Source organism: Pan troglodytes, chromosome 8, assembly GCF_028858775.2.
Source record: "Pan troglodytes isolate AG18354 chromosome 8, NHGRI_mPanTro3-v2.0_pri, whole genome shotgun sequence".
Lineage (NCBI taxonomy): Eukaryota > Metazoa > Chordata > Mammalia > Primates > Hominidae > Pan > Pan troglodytes.
In genome coordinates this window covers 85635089-85650200 of record NC_072406.2, presented here as the reverse complement: position 1 = coordinate 85650200, position 15112 = coordinate 85635089, and the positions used below count along the sequence as shown (strand labels likewise).

Sequence of the window (15112 nt, the reverse complement as noted above, 5' to 3'; positions counted from 1 at the left end):
CTGGAGTATTAGGTAATTTAAGTAGTGGTGCTATTGACAGATAAAGGATGTTAAGAGTGGTGTGGTGGAGAATGACGAGTATTTTATTCTACACATACAGAAAGCCTCCTGATTGACTTCTGTCTGAATCTGCTCCTTAGTCTATTTTGGTGATCATCCGTCTCACAGTTACGTCTCACCTTTTGCCTTGCAAATAACATTGTTCTACTTTCTTGCCTATCTGTGTCTAGCACCTTTAAAAGCCTGATTTAAGCCTTTGATCATTCACTCTCCACTTGTAGCAGTGTTTTCTTGTAGATGCCAAAAAAGTGATTACTGACTTTATATAGATGTATTTGCCAGGTATATTATATCTGATCACTAATAGTATTTTAGATTTTTTTTGTTGTTGTTGAAATGGAGTTTTGCCCGATCGCACAGGCTGGAGTGCAGTGGCGTGATCTTGGCTCACTGCAACCTCTGCCTCCTGGGTTCAAGCAATTCTGCCTCAGCCTCCTGAGTAGCTGGGCTTACAGGCACATGCCACCACGCCTGGCTAATTTTTGTATTTTTAGTAGAGACAGGGTTTCACCATGTTGGCCAGGCTGGTCTCGAACTCCTGACCTCAGTTGATCCACCCACTTCAGCCTCCCAAAGTGCTGGGTGTATTACAGGCCTGGGCCACTGCACCCAGCCTTTTTTTTTTTTTTTTTGAGACAGTTTTGCTCTGTGGCCCAGGCTGGAGTGCAGTGGTGCAATCTTGGCTCACTGCAACCTCCACCTCCTGGGTTCAAGGGATTCTCCTGCCTCAGCCTTCCAAGTAGCTGGGACTACAGGCACATGCCACCACACCCGGCTAATTTTTTGGATTTTTTATAGAGACGGGGTTTCATTGTGTTAGCGTGGATGGCCTCAATGTCCTGACCTTGTGATCTCCTCAGCCTCCCAAAGTGTTGGGATTACAGGCGTGAGCCACCATGCCCGGCCCTAATTTTTGTATTTTTAATAGAGACAGGGTTTCACCATGTTGGTCAGGCTGGTCTCTGACCTCAAGTGATCCACCTGCGTTGGCTTCCAAAGTGCTCAGATTACAGGCGTGAACTACTGCGCCTGGCCGTATTTTAGATTTGATCAGGCTAAGAGGGTATTCTTTTGAATGTTTGTTTTTTTCTCTGTTTATTTACATTTGCTTTAGGTTAATAGTGTTTTCTTCAAATGCAAAAGATATATATATATATATATATATGGATATTTGTCTTTATCCACACTAGCTCCATTTATTTTACATGAGCCATCTTTTCAACAATGGACAGGAGAGTGTAATGAATCCCCATGTACTCATCACCCAGCGTGAGCAGTTATCAACTCCTGACTGCTTATTATGTCTAAATTCCTGCACTATATTATATAGAATATTCCTGCATATTATTTTGGCATAATCCCGGACATCGTATCATTTTGTTTGTAAATACTTAATGTGTATCTCTAAAAGATCAGAATACTTGATGAAAATCATAATACCATTATCACACCAAAAAAATAGTAATGTCTTAACATCACTTGATGTGCAGGTTATTGTTTACTTTTCCAAATGGAAATGAGCACCTTTTGAAGAACATAACTTTTCAAACTTTCTGGTACAGACTGCAGTTTTTAAAAGATATTTCCAGTGTTATGTTTGCTGATCAGAAGACTATCAACTTTTGATCACCATTATTATCACAGAATAGATAATATATGAATGCCTCCTTAATCTCAGACTAACCACACTCTACCACCCTACTTTTTCCATCAGAAAGCATTCTAATTTTAAAATTATTCTAAGTCTAATAAAATTGAGAAAGTAAATGTACTGAAAGTGTTATAATGAATTAATAAAAGCCAAACTTCATGCTAATTATTTTTCTAATATTCTTGCATTATCTATCACAGTTCTCTATGATCATAGCAGTTAACACTTACTGAGGACTTACTTTATTGCAGGCACTGCTAAATGCTTTGCCTTTGTTCTTTTACTTAATTCTTACAACAACATCCTTAAGTAGGTACGTTCACGTCCCATTTTATAGATGAAGAAATGAAGGCCTAAAAAGGCTAAGTAACTTCCTTTGAGAAGCTAAGTAACTGCCCATATTCACACAGCTGGAAATCCAGGATGTTAGATGGAAAATTCTGTTGGCAGTGCTGGTGAAAATGCAAATTGGTACAGCCCCTCTGGAGGGGAATTGGGCATTATCACATTCACCTTTACCCCTTCTCAGCAATGCCATTTCTAGGAATCTTCCCCGAAGATAGTATTGGCAAAATATACAGAGAGGTACTTGTACATGGCTGTTCATTGCAAGACTGTAATAGTTAAAAGACTAGAAATAACTCAGATGTCTGCCATTGAATAAGCCATGATACATCCACACACTGAAGTACTATGTGGTTTTTTGTTGTTGTTGTTGTTGTTGTTTTGTTTTTTTTTAAGAGACACGGTCTCACTCTGTTGCCCAGGCTGGAGTGCAGTGGTGCGATCCTAGCTCACTGCAGCCTTGAAGTCTTGGGCTCAAGTGATCCTCCTGCCCAGGCTTCTGAATAACTGGCACTACAGGTGCACACCACCATGCCTGGCTAATTATTTTACTTTTTGTAGAGATGAGGTCTTTCTTTGTTGCCCAGGCTGATCTCAAACTCCTGGCTGCAAGAGATTCTACTGCCTCAGCCTTCCAAAATGCTGGGATTTACAGGCATGAGCCGCTGTGCCTGGCCTATGTTGTTGTTTTTAAAAAGGAATGAAGACTGTGGGTGATGGCCATAATAAAAGAAAAAAGCCAGTAAAGAAACAGAGTATGTGCCGGGAGCAGTGGCTCATGCCTATAATCCCAGCACTTTGGGAGGCCAAGGTGGGTGGATCACCAGGTCAGTAGTTCAAGACCAGCCTGGCCAAGATGGTGAAACCCCATCTCTACTAAAAATACAAAAATTAGCCAGGCACGGTGGCAGGCACCTGTAATCCCAGCTACTTGGGAGGCTGAGGCAGGAGAATCACTTGAACCCAAGGGGCAGAGGTTGCAATGAGTTGAGATTATGCCACTGTACTCCAGCCTGGGCGACAGAGTCAGACTCCAACTTAAAAAAAAAAAAAGAAACAGAGTTTTTATGTAAGAATGGAATGGGGGAATGGGGATACAAATATAGACATATCAGCTTATGTACTTAAAGATAGGTAGATAAACTGTAAAAGTAATCATATGTAGGAGATAGTAAGGGACAGGGTTAGAAGTTAACAGGTTTCTGAACATATCTTGTTTTGTAGATTTGACTTTAGAATCCAAAAAATGTTTTACATAATTACAAAACTAAATCAAAAACTTTTTAAACCTTAAAAGTCAAAAGCAAAATGAAACAAATGGACCTAATGTGTGTCAAATTGGTAGCATAACTACACAGGAATTATTTTCAAAATGTCATTAAAACAGTAATTTGAGGCTAGGCCTGTAATCCCAGCACTTTGAGAGGCTGAAGCAGGCAGATCGCTTGAGCCCAGGAGTTCAAGACCAGCCTGGGCAATACGGTGAAACCCCATCTCTACAAAAAAAATACAAAAATTCACCAGGCATGGTGGTACGCACCTGTGGTCCCAGCTACGGGGTGGGGAGGAGAGGTGTTGAGGTGGGAGGATCACCTGAGCCCAGGAGGTCAAGGCTGCAGCAAGCTGTGATTGTGCCACTATACTCCAGCCTGGGTGACAGAGCAAGACCTTGTCTCAAAAATAAAAAGTTTATAAAAAAGAAAGCTAGGGTTTAATCCACGTATATGTGACTCCAGAATGTTAACTCTTAACCATTGTACCATTGTTTCCCATAATGTGGTTATATCACCATATGAGGGGATTTCTGTGGCACCTAGAAAGGACTTTTTATTGTAATAGCTAAGTGTTTATTTTAATATTACCTTCTATTTGTGGTAAGAAAACTACTGGAAGTTTTCCATTTAAAAGTATGCTGATATTTAAAAGTATGCTGATGATAAGCATACTTTTAACATAAATGGAATTAAAAATTGGCTTAAAGAAAAATAGATCGGCCAGGTGTGGTTCTGGAGGCTGGGAAGTCCAAGAGCAAGGTGCTGGCATCTGGTGAGGACTGCCCTCTGCTTCCAAGATGAAGCCTTGGCCGGGTGAGGTGGCTTACGCCTGTAATCCCAGCACTTTGGGAGGCCAAGGTGGGCGGTTCACCTGAGGTTAGGCGTTCAAGACCGGCCTGGCCAACATGGTGAAACCCCATCTCTACTAAAAATAACAAAAAATTAGCCGAGCATGGTGGCAGACGCCTGTAATCCCAGCTACTCGGGAGGCTGAGGCAGGAGAATCACTTGGACCTGGGAGGCAGAGGTTGCAATGAGCTGAGATTGTGCCACTACACTCCAGCCTGGGCAACAGGGTGAGACTCCGTCTCCAAAAAAAAAAGAGAGAAGAAGAATAGTTCAGTATTGGTATAGTAGTGGTAGAATTGAGATGTGACAAAAATTGTATGGCATGACAAAGTTGGAACTTTTCTAGGCTGTACTGACTCCATTGGTGTGAATGATGAAATAAGCATTTAATAAACTTTGCTTATACCCCTAATATCCACATTTTAATTTTATGCCAGACTCTTTTGAAAAGAGAAATATTTTGCATAAAACCTTGTGTGTGTGTGTGTGTGTGTTGTGTGTATGTGTGTGTATATCTGTATGTTTTCAAAGGCCTTAACCATTATAAGAAATTACAGGCTGGGCGCGGTGGCTCACACCTGTAATCCCAGCACTTTGGGAGGCTGCGGCAGGTGGATCACCAGGTTAAGAGATTGAGACCATCCTGGCCAACATGGTGAAACTCCATCTCTACAAAAAATATAAAAATTAGCTGGGCATGGTGGCGTGCACCTGTAGTCCCGGCTACTTGGGAGGCTGAGGCAGGAGAATCGCTTGAACCCAGGAGGCAGAGGTTGCAGTGAGCCAAAATCACGCCACTGCACTCCAACCTGGTGACAGAGTGAGACTCCGTCTCAAAAAACAAAACAAAACAAAACAAAAAAACAAAAAACTTACAGAGGACATTTTTTATTGTTGTTACAGAATGTCATACCCAGGCTATCCCCCAACAGGCTACCCACCTTTCCCTGGATATCCTGTAAGTATTGCCACTTAATACCTCACATCCTTAAAACAGGTGTTGTTTGGGACTGGCCCATGTCAGATCTTACAGATATGCTAGAGCAGGGGTCATAAATTCAGATGCTCAGAGGTACTACGTAGAAGTGAGGAAAGGCGATTGTGTGGGGGACTAGAGAGGTCTTGCTTTGTCTATTGAAAGCTGGCAGGTGCTTAGCACCAGCCCTGTGTAGCCATGGAGGGAGGCACACTCAGCATTGCTAGATACTCCAGCCCTTCAAGTAAAGCCAGAAACTTGGGTTCTATGTGAAATTGCCCAAAGTTTCAAAATTTAGGAGTTAGTTTTTAAAAATGTTAACTGCTGTATGAGCCAGTAAAACATGGATGTAAGCAAAATCCATCCCATGAATCACTGGTTCTTTTTCTTTTTTTTAATACCCTTGAGTCATAATATCACTGCATCTTAACCTTTGTGTTAGAATGTTTAAAATAATTAATGGCTTGGCTAGACCCAGAGATAAATTGCAGTGGATTTGTAGTTCTTAGACTTGGAGTATGTTTTATAAATGTGCTACTAAGTTCCACCTTGTTGATAGCTATACTACTCTGAGGACTAAGAGCTGAGCCATAAGTAAGAATTGTGCGTTTCAGTTTTTGTTTGTTTGTTTGTTTGTGTTTTTGAGATGGAGTCTCGCTGTGCGCCCAGGCTGGAGTGCAGTGGTGTGATCTCAGCTCACTGCAACTTATGCCTCCTGGGTTCAAGTGATTCTCCTGCCTCAGCCTCCCGAGTAGCTAGGATTTCAGGTGCCCGCCACTGTGCCTGGCTGATTTTTTGTATTTTTAGTAGAGACGGAATTTCACCATGTTGGCCAGGCTTGTCTCAAACTCCTGACCTCAAATGATGTGCCCTCCTTGGCCTCCCAAAGTGCTGGGATTATAGGCATGAGCCATTGCGCCCGGCCGCATTTCAGTTTTTTGTTTTTGTTTTTGTTTTTTTTTTTGAGATGGAGTCTGGCTCTGTCACCAGGCTAGAGTGCAGTGGTGCGATCTCGACTCACTGCAACCTCCGCCTCCTGGGGTTCAAGCGATTCTCCTGCCTCAGCCTCCTGAGTAGCTGGGATTACAGGTACGTGCCACCACGCCCAGCTAGGTTTTGTATTTTTAGTAGAGATGGGGTTTCACCATGTTGGCCAGGATGGCCTCAATCTCCTGACCTCGTGATCCGCCCACCTCGGCCTCCCAAAGCGCTGGGATTACAGGCATGAGCCACTTAGCCCAGCCCACATTTTGGTTTTATGCTCATAACTGTGGGGCTGCTATCTAACCCTGGGAGAATAGGAAGAGGGGTCTATACAAGTTTATGATAATATGTATCCTTATGCAAAGTGATTATATAGCTCTCGTGAATTTATCATAGGAGAGATGAGAATTATGGATATGTTCCCAAGTCCCTATGTATTAAACAGGACTGTAGTAACTATTTCAGTCAGTGTAGGCTAATTGCTAAAACAGACAACTCCCAAATCTCAGTGACTTAACACGATGAAAAAACAAATGTATTTCTTTCTTCAGTTTCCTGGACGTCAGTGGAGGATAGGGGGTGGGTGGGACGAGGCTTTGTTTCATGCAGTGTTTTGGGTTTCCAGGCCCCTTCCTTATTCTGATCCTACCATCCTCTAGCACTTTGGAGTCCTCCACTGGATCCTCTGCTTATGAGTGGCAGATGAAGGAAGAGAGAGAGCATGGAGGATTTGTCAGAGGTTTTTAGGGGACAGGTTTAGAAAGTGGTGTATCTCACTTTTGTCTACGTTCATTTACTGATATTCATTCATGTGGCTCGACCTAACTGCAAGGGGGTCTGGGAAATGTAGTCTGTATAGCTTTGTGGCCTGGGGAGAAAGAGTTCAGTGAACATGCAACAATCTCTGCCACTCTGCATATTGCTGCTCTGAACCATGAAGTCCAAAATGTCACATCCGGTGTGTGATGTGATATACAGGTTACCTTTTTTATTTTTAAATATTATGTAACAGATCCAGATGTGTTGCAAGAAAGCCTCAAATTCCTCTGTTCAGGATACAGAGGAGGATCTTTCTCATATTTGTAGATGCTGGGAAAATGAAGGAACTGATGAGTTTTTTTTTTTTTTTTCTTAAAACCTTGAGGTTTGTAAAGAATCCTGTTCTGACTCCCAAATAGAGAAGCAGACCCCTCTTGCCTGACTCAAGTAGAATTAAATTTAACTGAATTCTGACAAACAAGTGTCCTTACAAACTGGTATACTGATAAACTAGTATAAGATACCAGGATTTCTAATGGGACTTTTAAAAAGTAAAAGAATGAGCTAGACCTTAATAATAACCTCTGTTTGTTCCTTATTTTTAGATGGGTCATATTTCTCTGTGATCGTGTTTGTTTAAAAATTATTCTGATTTTTCAGCCTGCAGGTCAGGAATCATCTTTTCCCCCTTCTGGTCAGTATCCTTATCCTAGTGGCTTTCCTCCAATGGGAGGAGGTGCCTACCCACAAGTGCCAAGTAGTGGCTACCCAGGAGCTGGAGGCTACCCTGCGCCTGGAGGTTATCCAGCCCCTGGAGGCTATCCTGGTGCCCCACAGCCAGGGGGAGCTCCATCCTATCCCGGAGGTGAGTTACGGGTTGCGGAATTAGTAATGATTGGGATTGCTGTAGCACTTTTTCCTTCTCCCTTTATCCTCTTCATTCCTGCTTGTTTTGTATAAGGTCAAGTCGCTCTTAGGTAACCTTAGGTAGTAAGGACCTAGCTGGCAAGATGGAGGGATGAAGATTCTCTGGGGACATGAAAGCTGGGAGCAGTTTCAAAAATTCCACTGTGAAGGGACTTGGAATAAATTTCATGGCAATAAAGGACCAATATGTAACACTTTGCTTGTTTGTAGTCTTAAGACCTGATTAAGACATTTCAATTAGCAAGACTGTGACCTTTAGGTCAGCTTTATTCAAAGGTAAAAAAGACCCCAAAAAACAACAACAGAAAAACCTTAGCCCTTTTGTATTTTAAGTTAGTAGGGAAGAGTAATAAAGTAAAATTTTGGCTGGGTGTGGTGGCTCACACCTGTAATCCCGACACTTTGGGAGGTTGAGGTGGGTGGATCACTTGAAGCAAGGAGTTCGAGACCAGCTTGGCCAACATGGTGAAACCCTGTCTCTACTAAAAATATGAAAATTAGCTGGGTGTGGTGGTGCATGCCTGTAATCCCGGCTACCTGGGAGGCTGAGGCAGGAAAATCACTTGAACCTGGTAGGTAGAGTTTGCAGTGAGCCGAGATTGTGCCACTAAACTCCAGCCTGGGCAACAGAGTGAGACTGTCTCAAAAAATAAATAAATATATAAGGTAAAAATTTAAAAACTTATTTTTTACTGGAGAATTTGAAGTTTTGAATCTAGATAAACAGGGACTGCTATTATAGCATTAATAGCATATTTTCCCACTGTTAACAATAGATATTTTTCTAAAGTTTTTTCTGCAATCATGAGAACTGTGCTATAGTTTATTGACATGTTCTTTTCTCTAGTTCCTCCAGGCCAAGGATTTGGAGTCCCACCAGGTGGAGCAGGCTTTTCTGGGTATCCACAGCCACCTTCACAGTCTTATGGAGGTGGTCCAGCACAGGTTCCACTACCTGGTAGGTACCAGCTGTCCAGAAAAAAACAGTATCATGATATTTTGAGTTTTTAAATCACCATTGAGGGAACTTAGTTTATATTTGAGATAATCTGCAATAAATGTTTATATATTTCCATAAATAATTTTAAACATAATGGTTTTATGAAATATATTAAATTGATGGAAAAGTTTAATCAGTAAAATAGAGATAAAGTCACACTTTTTCTATTAAAAAAATCTGTCCCAAAGCCAAAAAGGAAGCCTTCAGGAACTTCTCTGCCCACTCCTGTACCAATAGTAAAACCACCCCCAGAACTGTATTCTGACAACCATTCCAGGTGGAATCAGATTTTAATCTGGTTCAAGTGTGAAAAAAGTATTATTTATGAGGATCTTATGTAGAACATGGAATATTAAAAAGGTTCTTATGACCAAAGTTGGTTTTAGATTCAGTAAATTATATTTTTAAAAACTATCCTCATAAGTATCATAGTGTGAATGTTCTTGTATGTTTCCATATTCATAGTCATCAATGCTGTTTTGAAAAATTAAAACATGTAAGACCTGTTGCCGTATTATTATTATTTTTTTTAACATTATAGGTGGCTTTCCTGGAGGACAGATGCCTTCTCAGTATCCTGGAGGACAACCTACTTACCCTAGTCAGGTATTTTGTTCCTACCTTTTAAGCTCAGTCTAGGTAGCTAGATAAAGAAGGAACCTATCCTTTGCTGAGGTTTCCATGGGTCGGAGGAAATGGCCCATTATAGTAATGGAAGACTAAAGTCTTTGCTTCTGATAGACTCCATACTTTCTTTGGTCCACCTGCTTTAATAGTGTCCTGATGACTTTGAGAAGACAAGCATAGGTCTATTCTCATAGGTAATGATTCTCACAACTTTATCCTAGAGATTCACCTGGGGTCTTGGTTTTAGTTCTTTTTCCTTTTCCTTGCCCTTACCAGCAGTTACACCTATGAATTTGGGTGGCTGGGTGATTGGTATTTCTGACAGTGATTTATGTAGGGTGGTTTTGTTTCCCATTTTTACCTTTATAACTTTTCACTCTTTTTTCAGATCAATACAGATTCTTTTCCTTCCTATCCTGTTTTCTCTCCTGTTTCTTTGGATTATAGCAGTGAAGTGAGTAAGGTTTTCTAATGTTTACTAATCACTAGGTCCTTTATATGTGCCTTTGTTTCTGATTCTCATGTACTTGTCTCTCACTACTTCTTAAGGGCTCACCTGTATCTATTTTATCTTTATGTTCCTGTAATAGTTGGTAGGGCTTTAGACATAGTAGCCAGTTAGTCTGTTGACTGGATTTTCTCAGTAGCTGCAGAGCTTCCTATATGTCAAATATTTGCCCTACTCCGTATGGCTTCTTTTTTTTTTTTTTTTTTGAGATGGAGTTTCACTGTTGGCACCCAGGCTAGAGTGCAGTGGCACGACCTCGGCTCACTGCACCCTCCACCTTCCGGGTTCAAGCGATTTTCCTGCCTCAGCCTCCGGAGTAACTGGGATTACAGGCGCACGCCACCACACCTGTCACATTTTTTGTATTTTTAGTAGAGACAGGGTTTCACCATGTTGGCCAGGCTGGTCTCGAACTCTTGACCTCAGGTGATCCACCTGCCTTGGTCTCCCAAAGTGCTGGGATTACAGGCATGAGCCACCACGCACGGCCTGGCTTCTTATTTTAATCCCAAATTTTATTCTTAAATTACCTTGTTAATTTTTTTATAGCCTATGCAAGTTACTAGGAACAAAATAAGCCGTATACTTGATGCTTACTTTTATTTTGATTTTCTTATTGATTTCTATATTGGATATTCATGAATGTCTAGCATTTTCAAGCTTGTTTTAGGCTGGGGTAGGAGAAGGATTCTAGTATTGGAAGAGAAACACCTTAGTGATTTTTTTAGCTCACTTTTCTGATTTGAGGTATGTGAGCTCTAGAGAGGTTGAGAAACTTGTCTAGGGCAACACAACTAGTGAAGGACAAAGCTGAGAAGATTCTAGTCTATATCTTCTGCCTTCTAGACCAGCGGTCTCTCTCTTATACAAAGTTGCTTTGCTGATACAGTAAATGATACTCCTCCCAAGCATGTAGTAAGTTGCTTTCAGTCCTTTTTTTCATTGTTGAAGTTATTTGCCAATCATATTATAAACCTGTAATCACTTTTGTTATGAAAATTTTGATTTTAGTTTAAGCATGCATATAATTTTAGAGAAATCATTTTACGACTGAATATGAATGACTTTTAAACATGAAACACTAAAAGTAAATCACATGTACTTATGCAACTTATTTTTATTTTTATTTTTTATTACACTTTAAGTTCTAGGGTACATGTGCACAACGTGCAAGTTTGTTACATATGTATACATGTGCCATGTTGGTGTGCTGCACCCGTTAACTCGTCATTTATATTAGGTGTATCTCCTAATGCTATCCCTCCCCACCACCCCAACCCCACGACAGTCCCTGGTGTGTGATGTTCCCCATCCTGTGTCCAAGTGTTCTCATTGTTCAGTTCCCACCTATGAGTGAGACCATGCGGTGTCTGGTTTTCTGTCCTTACGATAGTTTGCTCAGAATGATGGTTTCCAGCTTCATCCATGTCCCTACAAAGGACATGAACTCATCCTTTTTATGGCTGCATAGTATTCCATGGTGTATATGTGCCACATTTTCTTAATCCAGTCTATCATTGATGGACATTTGGGTTGGTTCCAAGTCTTTGCTATTGTGAATAGTGCTGCAATAAACATACGTGTGCATGTGTCTTTATAGCAGCATGATTTATAATCCTTTGGGTATATACCTAGTAATGGGATGGCTGGGTCAAATGGTGTTTCTAGTTCTAGATCCTTGAGGAATCGCCACACTGTCTTCCACAATGGTTGAACTAGTTTACAGTCCCACCAACAGTGTAAAAGTGTTCCTGTTTCTCCCCATCCTCTCCAGCACGTGTTGTTTGCTGACTTTTTAATGATCGCCATTCTAACTGGTGTGAGATGATATCTCATTGTGGTTTTGATTTGCATTTCTCTGATGGCCAGTGATGATGAGCATTTTTTCATGTGTCTGTTGGCTGCATAAATGTCTTCTTTTGAGAAGTGTCTGTTCCTATCCTTTGCCCACTTTTTGATGGGGTTGTTTGATTTTTTTTCTTGTAAATTTGTTTAAGTTCTTTGTAGATTTTGGATATTAGCCGTTTGTCAGATGGGTAGATTGCAAAAATGTTCTCCCATTCTGTAGGTTGCCTGTTCACTCTGATGGTAGTTTCTTTTGCTGTGCAGAAGCTCTTTGGTTTAATTAGATCCCATTTCTTAATTTTGGCTTTTGTTGCCATTGCTTTTGGTGTTTTAGACATGAAGTCCTTGCCCATGCTTATGTCCTGAATGGTATTGCCTAGGTTTTCTTCTAGGGTTTTTATGGTTTTAGATCTAACATTTAAGTCTTTAATCCATCTTGAATTAATTGTTGTATAAGGTGTAAGGAAGGGATCCAGTTTCAGCTTTCTACATATGGCTAGCCAGTTCTCCCAGCACCATTTATTAAATAGGGAATCCTTTCCCCATTTCTTGTTTTTGTCAGGTTTGTCAAAGATCAGATGGTTGTAGATGTGTGGTATTACTTCTGAGGGCTCTGTTCTGTTCCATTGGTCTATATCTCTGTTTTGGTACCAGTACCATGCTGTTTTGGTTACTGTAGCCTTGTAGTATAGTTTAAAGTCAGGTAGCATGATGCCTCCAGCTTTGTTCTTTTGGCTTAGGATTATCTTGGCAATGTGGGCTCTTTTTTGGTTCCATATGAACTTTAAAGTAGTTTTTTCCAATTCTGTGAAGAAAGTCATTGGTAGCTTGATGGGGATGGCATTGAATCTGTAAATTACCTTGGGCAGTATGGCCATTTTCACGATATTGATTCTTCCTATCCATGAGCATGGAATGTTCTTGTTCTTCCATTTGTTTGTGTCCTTTTTTATTTTGTTGAGCAGTGGTTTGTAATTCTCCTTGAAGAGGTCCTTCACATCCCTTGTAAGTTGGATTCCTAGGTATTTTATTCTCTTTGAAGCGATTGTGAGTGGGAGTTCACTCATGATTTGGCTGTCTGTTTGTCTGTTATTGGTGTATAGGAATGCTTGTGATTTTTGCACATTGATTTTGTATCCTGAGACTTTGCTGAAGTTGCTTATCAGCTTAAGGAGATTTTGGGCTGAGACAATGGGGTTTTCTAAATATACAATCATGTCATCAGCAAACAGGAACAATTTGACTTCCTCTTTTCCTAATTGAATACCCTTTATTTCTTTCTCCTGCCTGATTGCCCTGGCCAGAACTTCCAACACTATGTTGAATAGGAGTGGTGAGAGAGGGCATCCCTGTCTTGTGCCAGTTTTCAAAGGGAATGCTTCCAGTTTTTGCCCATTCAGTATGATATTGGCTGTGGGTTTGTCATAAATAGCTCTTATTATTTTGAGATATGTCCCATCAATACCTAATTTATTGAGGGTTTTCAGCATGAAGAGCTGTTAAATTTTGTCAAAGGCCTTTTCTGCATCTATTGAGATAATCATGTGGTTTTTGTCTTTGGTTCTGTTTATATGCTGGATTACATTTACTGATTTGCGTATGTTGAACCAGCCTTGCATCCCAGAGATGAAGCCAACTTGATCGTGATGGATAAGCTTTTTGATGTGCTACTGGATTCGGTTTGCCAGTATTTTATTGAGGATTTTTGCATCGATGTTCATCAGGGATATTGGTCTAAAATTCTCTTTTTTTTGTTGTGTCTCTGCCAGGCTTTGTTATCACGATGATGTTGGCCTTATAAAATGAGTTACTGAGGATTCCCCCTCTTTCTATTGATTGGAATAGTTTCAGAAGGAATGGTACTAACTCCTCTTTGTACCTCTGGTAGAATTCGGCTGTGAATCTGTCTGGTCCTGGACTTTTTTTGGTTGGTAGGCTCTTAATTATTGCCTCAATTTCAGAGCCTGTTATTGGTCTATTCAGGGATTCAACTTCTTCCTGGTTTAGTCTTGGGAGGTGTATGTGTCCAGGAATTTATCCATCTCTTCTAGATTTTCTAGTTTATTTGCATAGAGGTGTTCATAGTATTCTCTGATGGTAGTTTGTATCTCTGTGGGATCGGTGGTGATATCCCCTTTATCATTTTTTATTGCGTCTATTTAATTCTCTTTTTCCTTTTTTATTAGTCTCATATGCAACTTATTTTATGTAACAATTACCACCTTAAGCTGGAACTAAAACCAGTAGGTAGAAGTTAACAGAATGCAGAGTGTTAGATTTTGGAAGAGCTTTTAGATGGAAGTGAAATAGGCTACCCTGTGAGGGGTGAGCTTCTTGTCACTGAAAGTCCACAGGCAGATTTTGGTTGATGTTGAGTATGGATGTGTCTGTGTGTATCAAGGAAGGTGTAAAAAAATTTTTTGTCTTAGATGGGAAGTTGGGCCAGTTTATCCCTCCTGATTGATCCAGTTCTCTAATTCTGTTATAGTCTTGTTGTTGTTGTTGTTTCATTTGTTTGTTCAATTTTGAGTCAGGGCCTCACTCTGCTGCTCGGGTCAGGCTGGAGTACAGTGGCATGATCAAAGCTCATTGCAGCCTCGAAATGCTGGGCTCAAGCGATCCTCCTGCATCAGCCTCCTGAGTAACTGGGACTATAGTTGTGCACCAGCATGCCCACCTAATTTTTTAATTTTTGGTAAAGATGAAGGTTTTGCTGTGTTGCCCAGGCTGGTCTTGAACTCCTGGGCTCAAGCGATCCTCCTGCTTCAGCCTCCCAAAATGCTGGAGTTGCAGATGTGAGCCACTGTGCCCAGCTCTATGATAGTTTTTCAGCAAGAAGGTTGGAATCAAATGGGCATTAAAGAAGAATAGCAAAGGTTGGAACTTCTGGTAGCAGATTTTGCTGAGAACTCTCCCCTAGAATTTAACCTCAAGAACACAGATCCTGATTTCTCTCTCTTTTTTTTTTTTTTTTTTTTTTTTAAGAGACAGAGTCTCACTCTGTTGCCAGGCTAGAGTGTGCAGTGGCGCGATCTGGGGTCACTGCAACCTCCGCCTCCCGGGTTCAAGTGATTCTCCTGCCTCAGCCTCCTGAGTAGCTGGGACTACAGGTGCGCACCACCACGCCCAGCTAATTTTTGTATTTGTAGTAGAGACAGGGTTTCACCATGTTGGCCAGGATGGTCTCAATCTCTTGACCTCGTGATCCACCTGCCTCGACCTCCCGAAGTGCTGGGATTACAGGCATGAGCCACTGTGCCCAGCCCAGATATTTCATTGAATTCAGTTTAATGCCTGGAAGATGACA

At 41.0% G+C, this 15112-nt stretch overlaps 1 protein-coding gene across 6 annotated transcripts in view; it reads left to right on the top strand.

Annotated features, from left to right (window-relative positions):
- Nucleotides 1–15112, top strand: part of ANXA7 (annexin A7) — a 38653-nt gene that overhangs the window by 8154 nt on the left and 15387 nt on the right. For 3 of the 6 annotated variants that reach the window (XM_063780384.1, XM_063780385.1, NM_001246394.1), the window contains 4 exon segments: nucleotides 5083–5137; nucleotides 7559–7763; nucleotides 8673–8783; nucleotides 9367–9431. In XM_063780384.1, the coding sequence (XP_063636454.1) occupies nucleotides 5084–5137; nucleotides 7559–7763; nucleotides 8673–8783; nucleotides 9367–9431 (435 nt within the window). In that variant the 5' untranslated portion in view covers nucleotide 5083. 6 annotated transcript variants of the gene reach the window in all.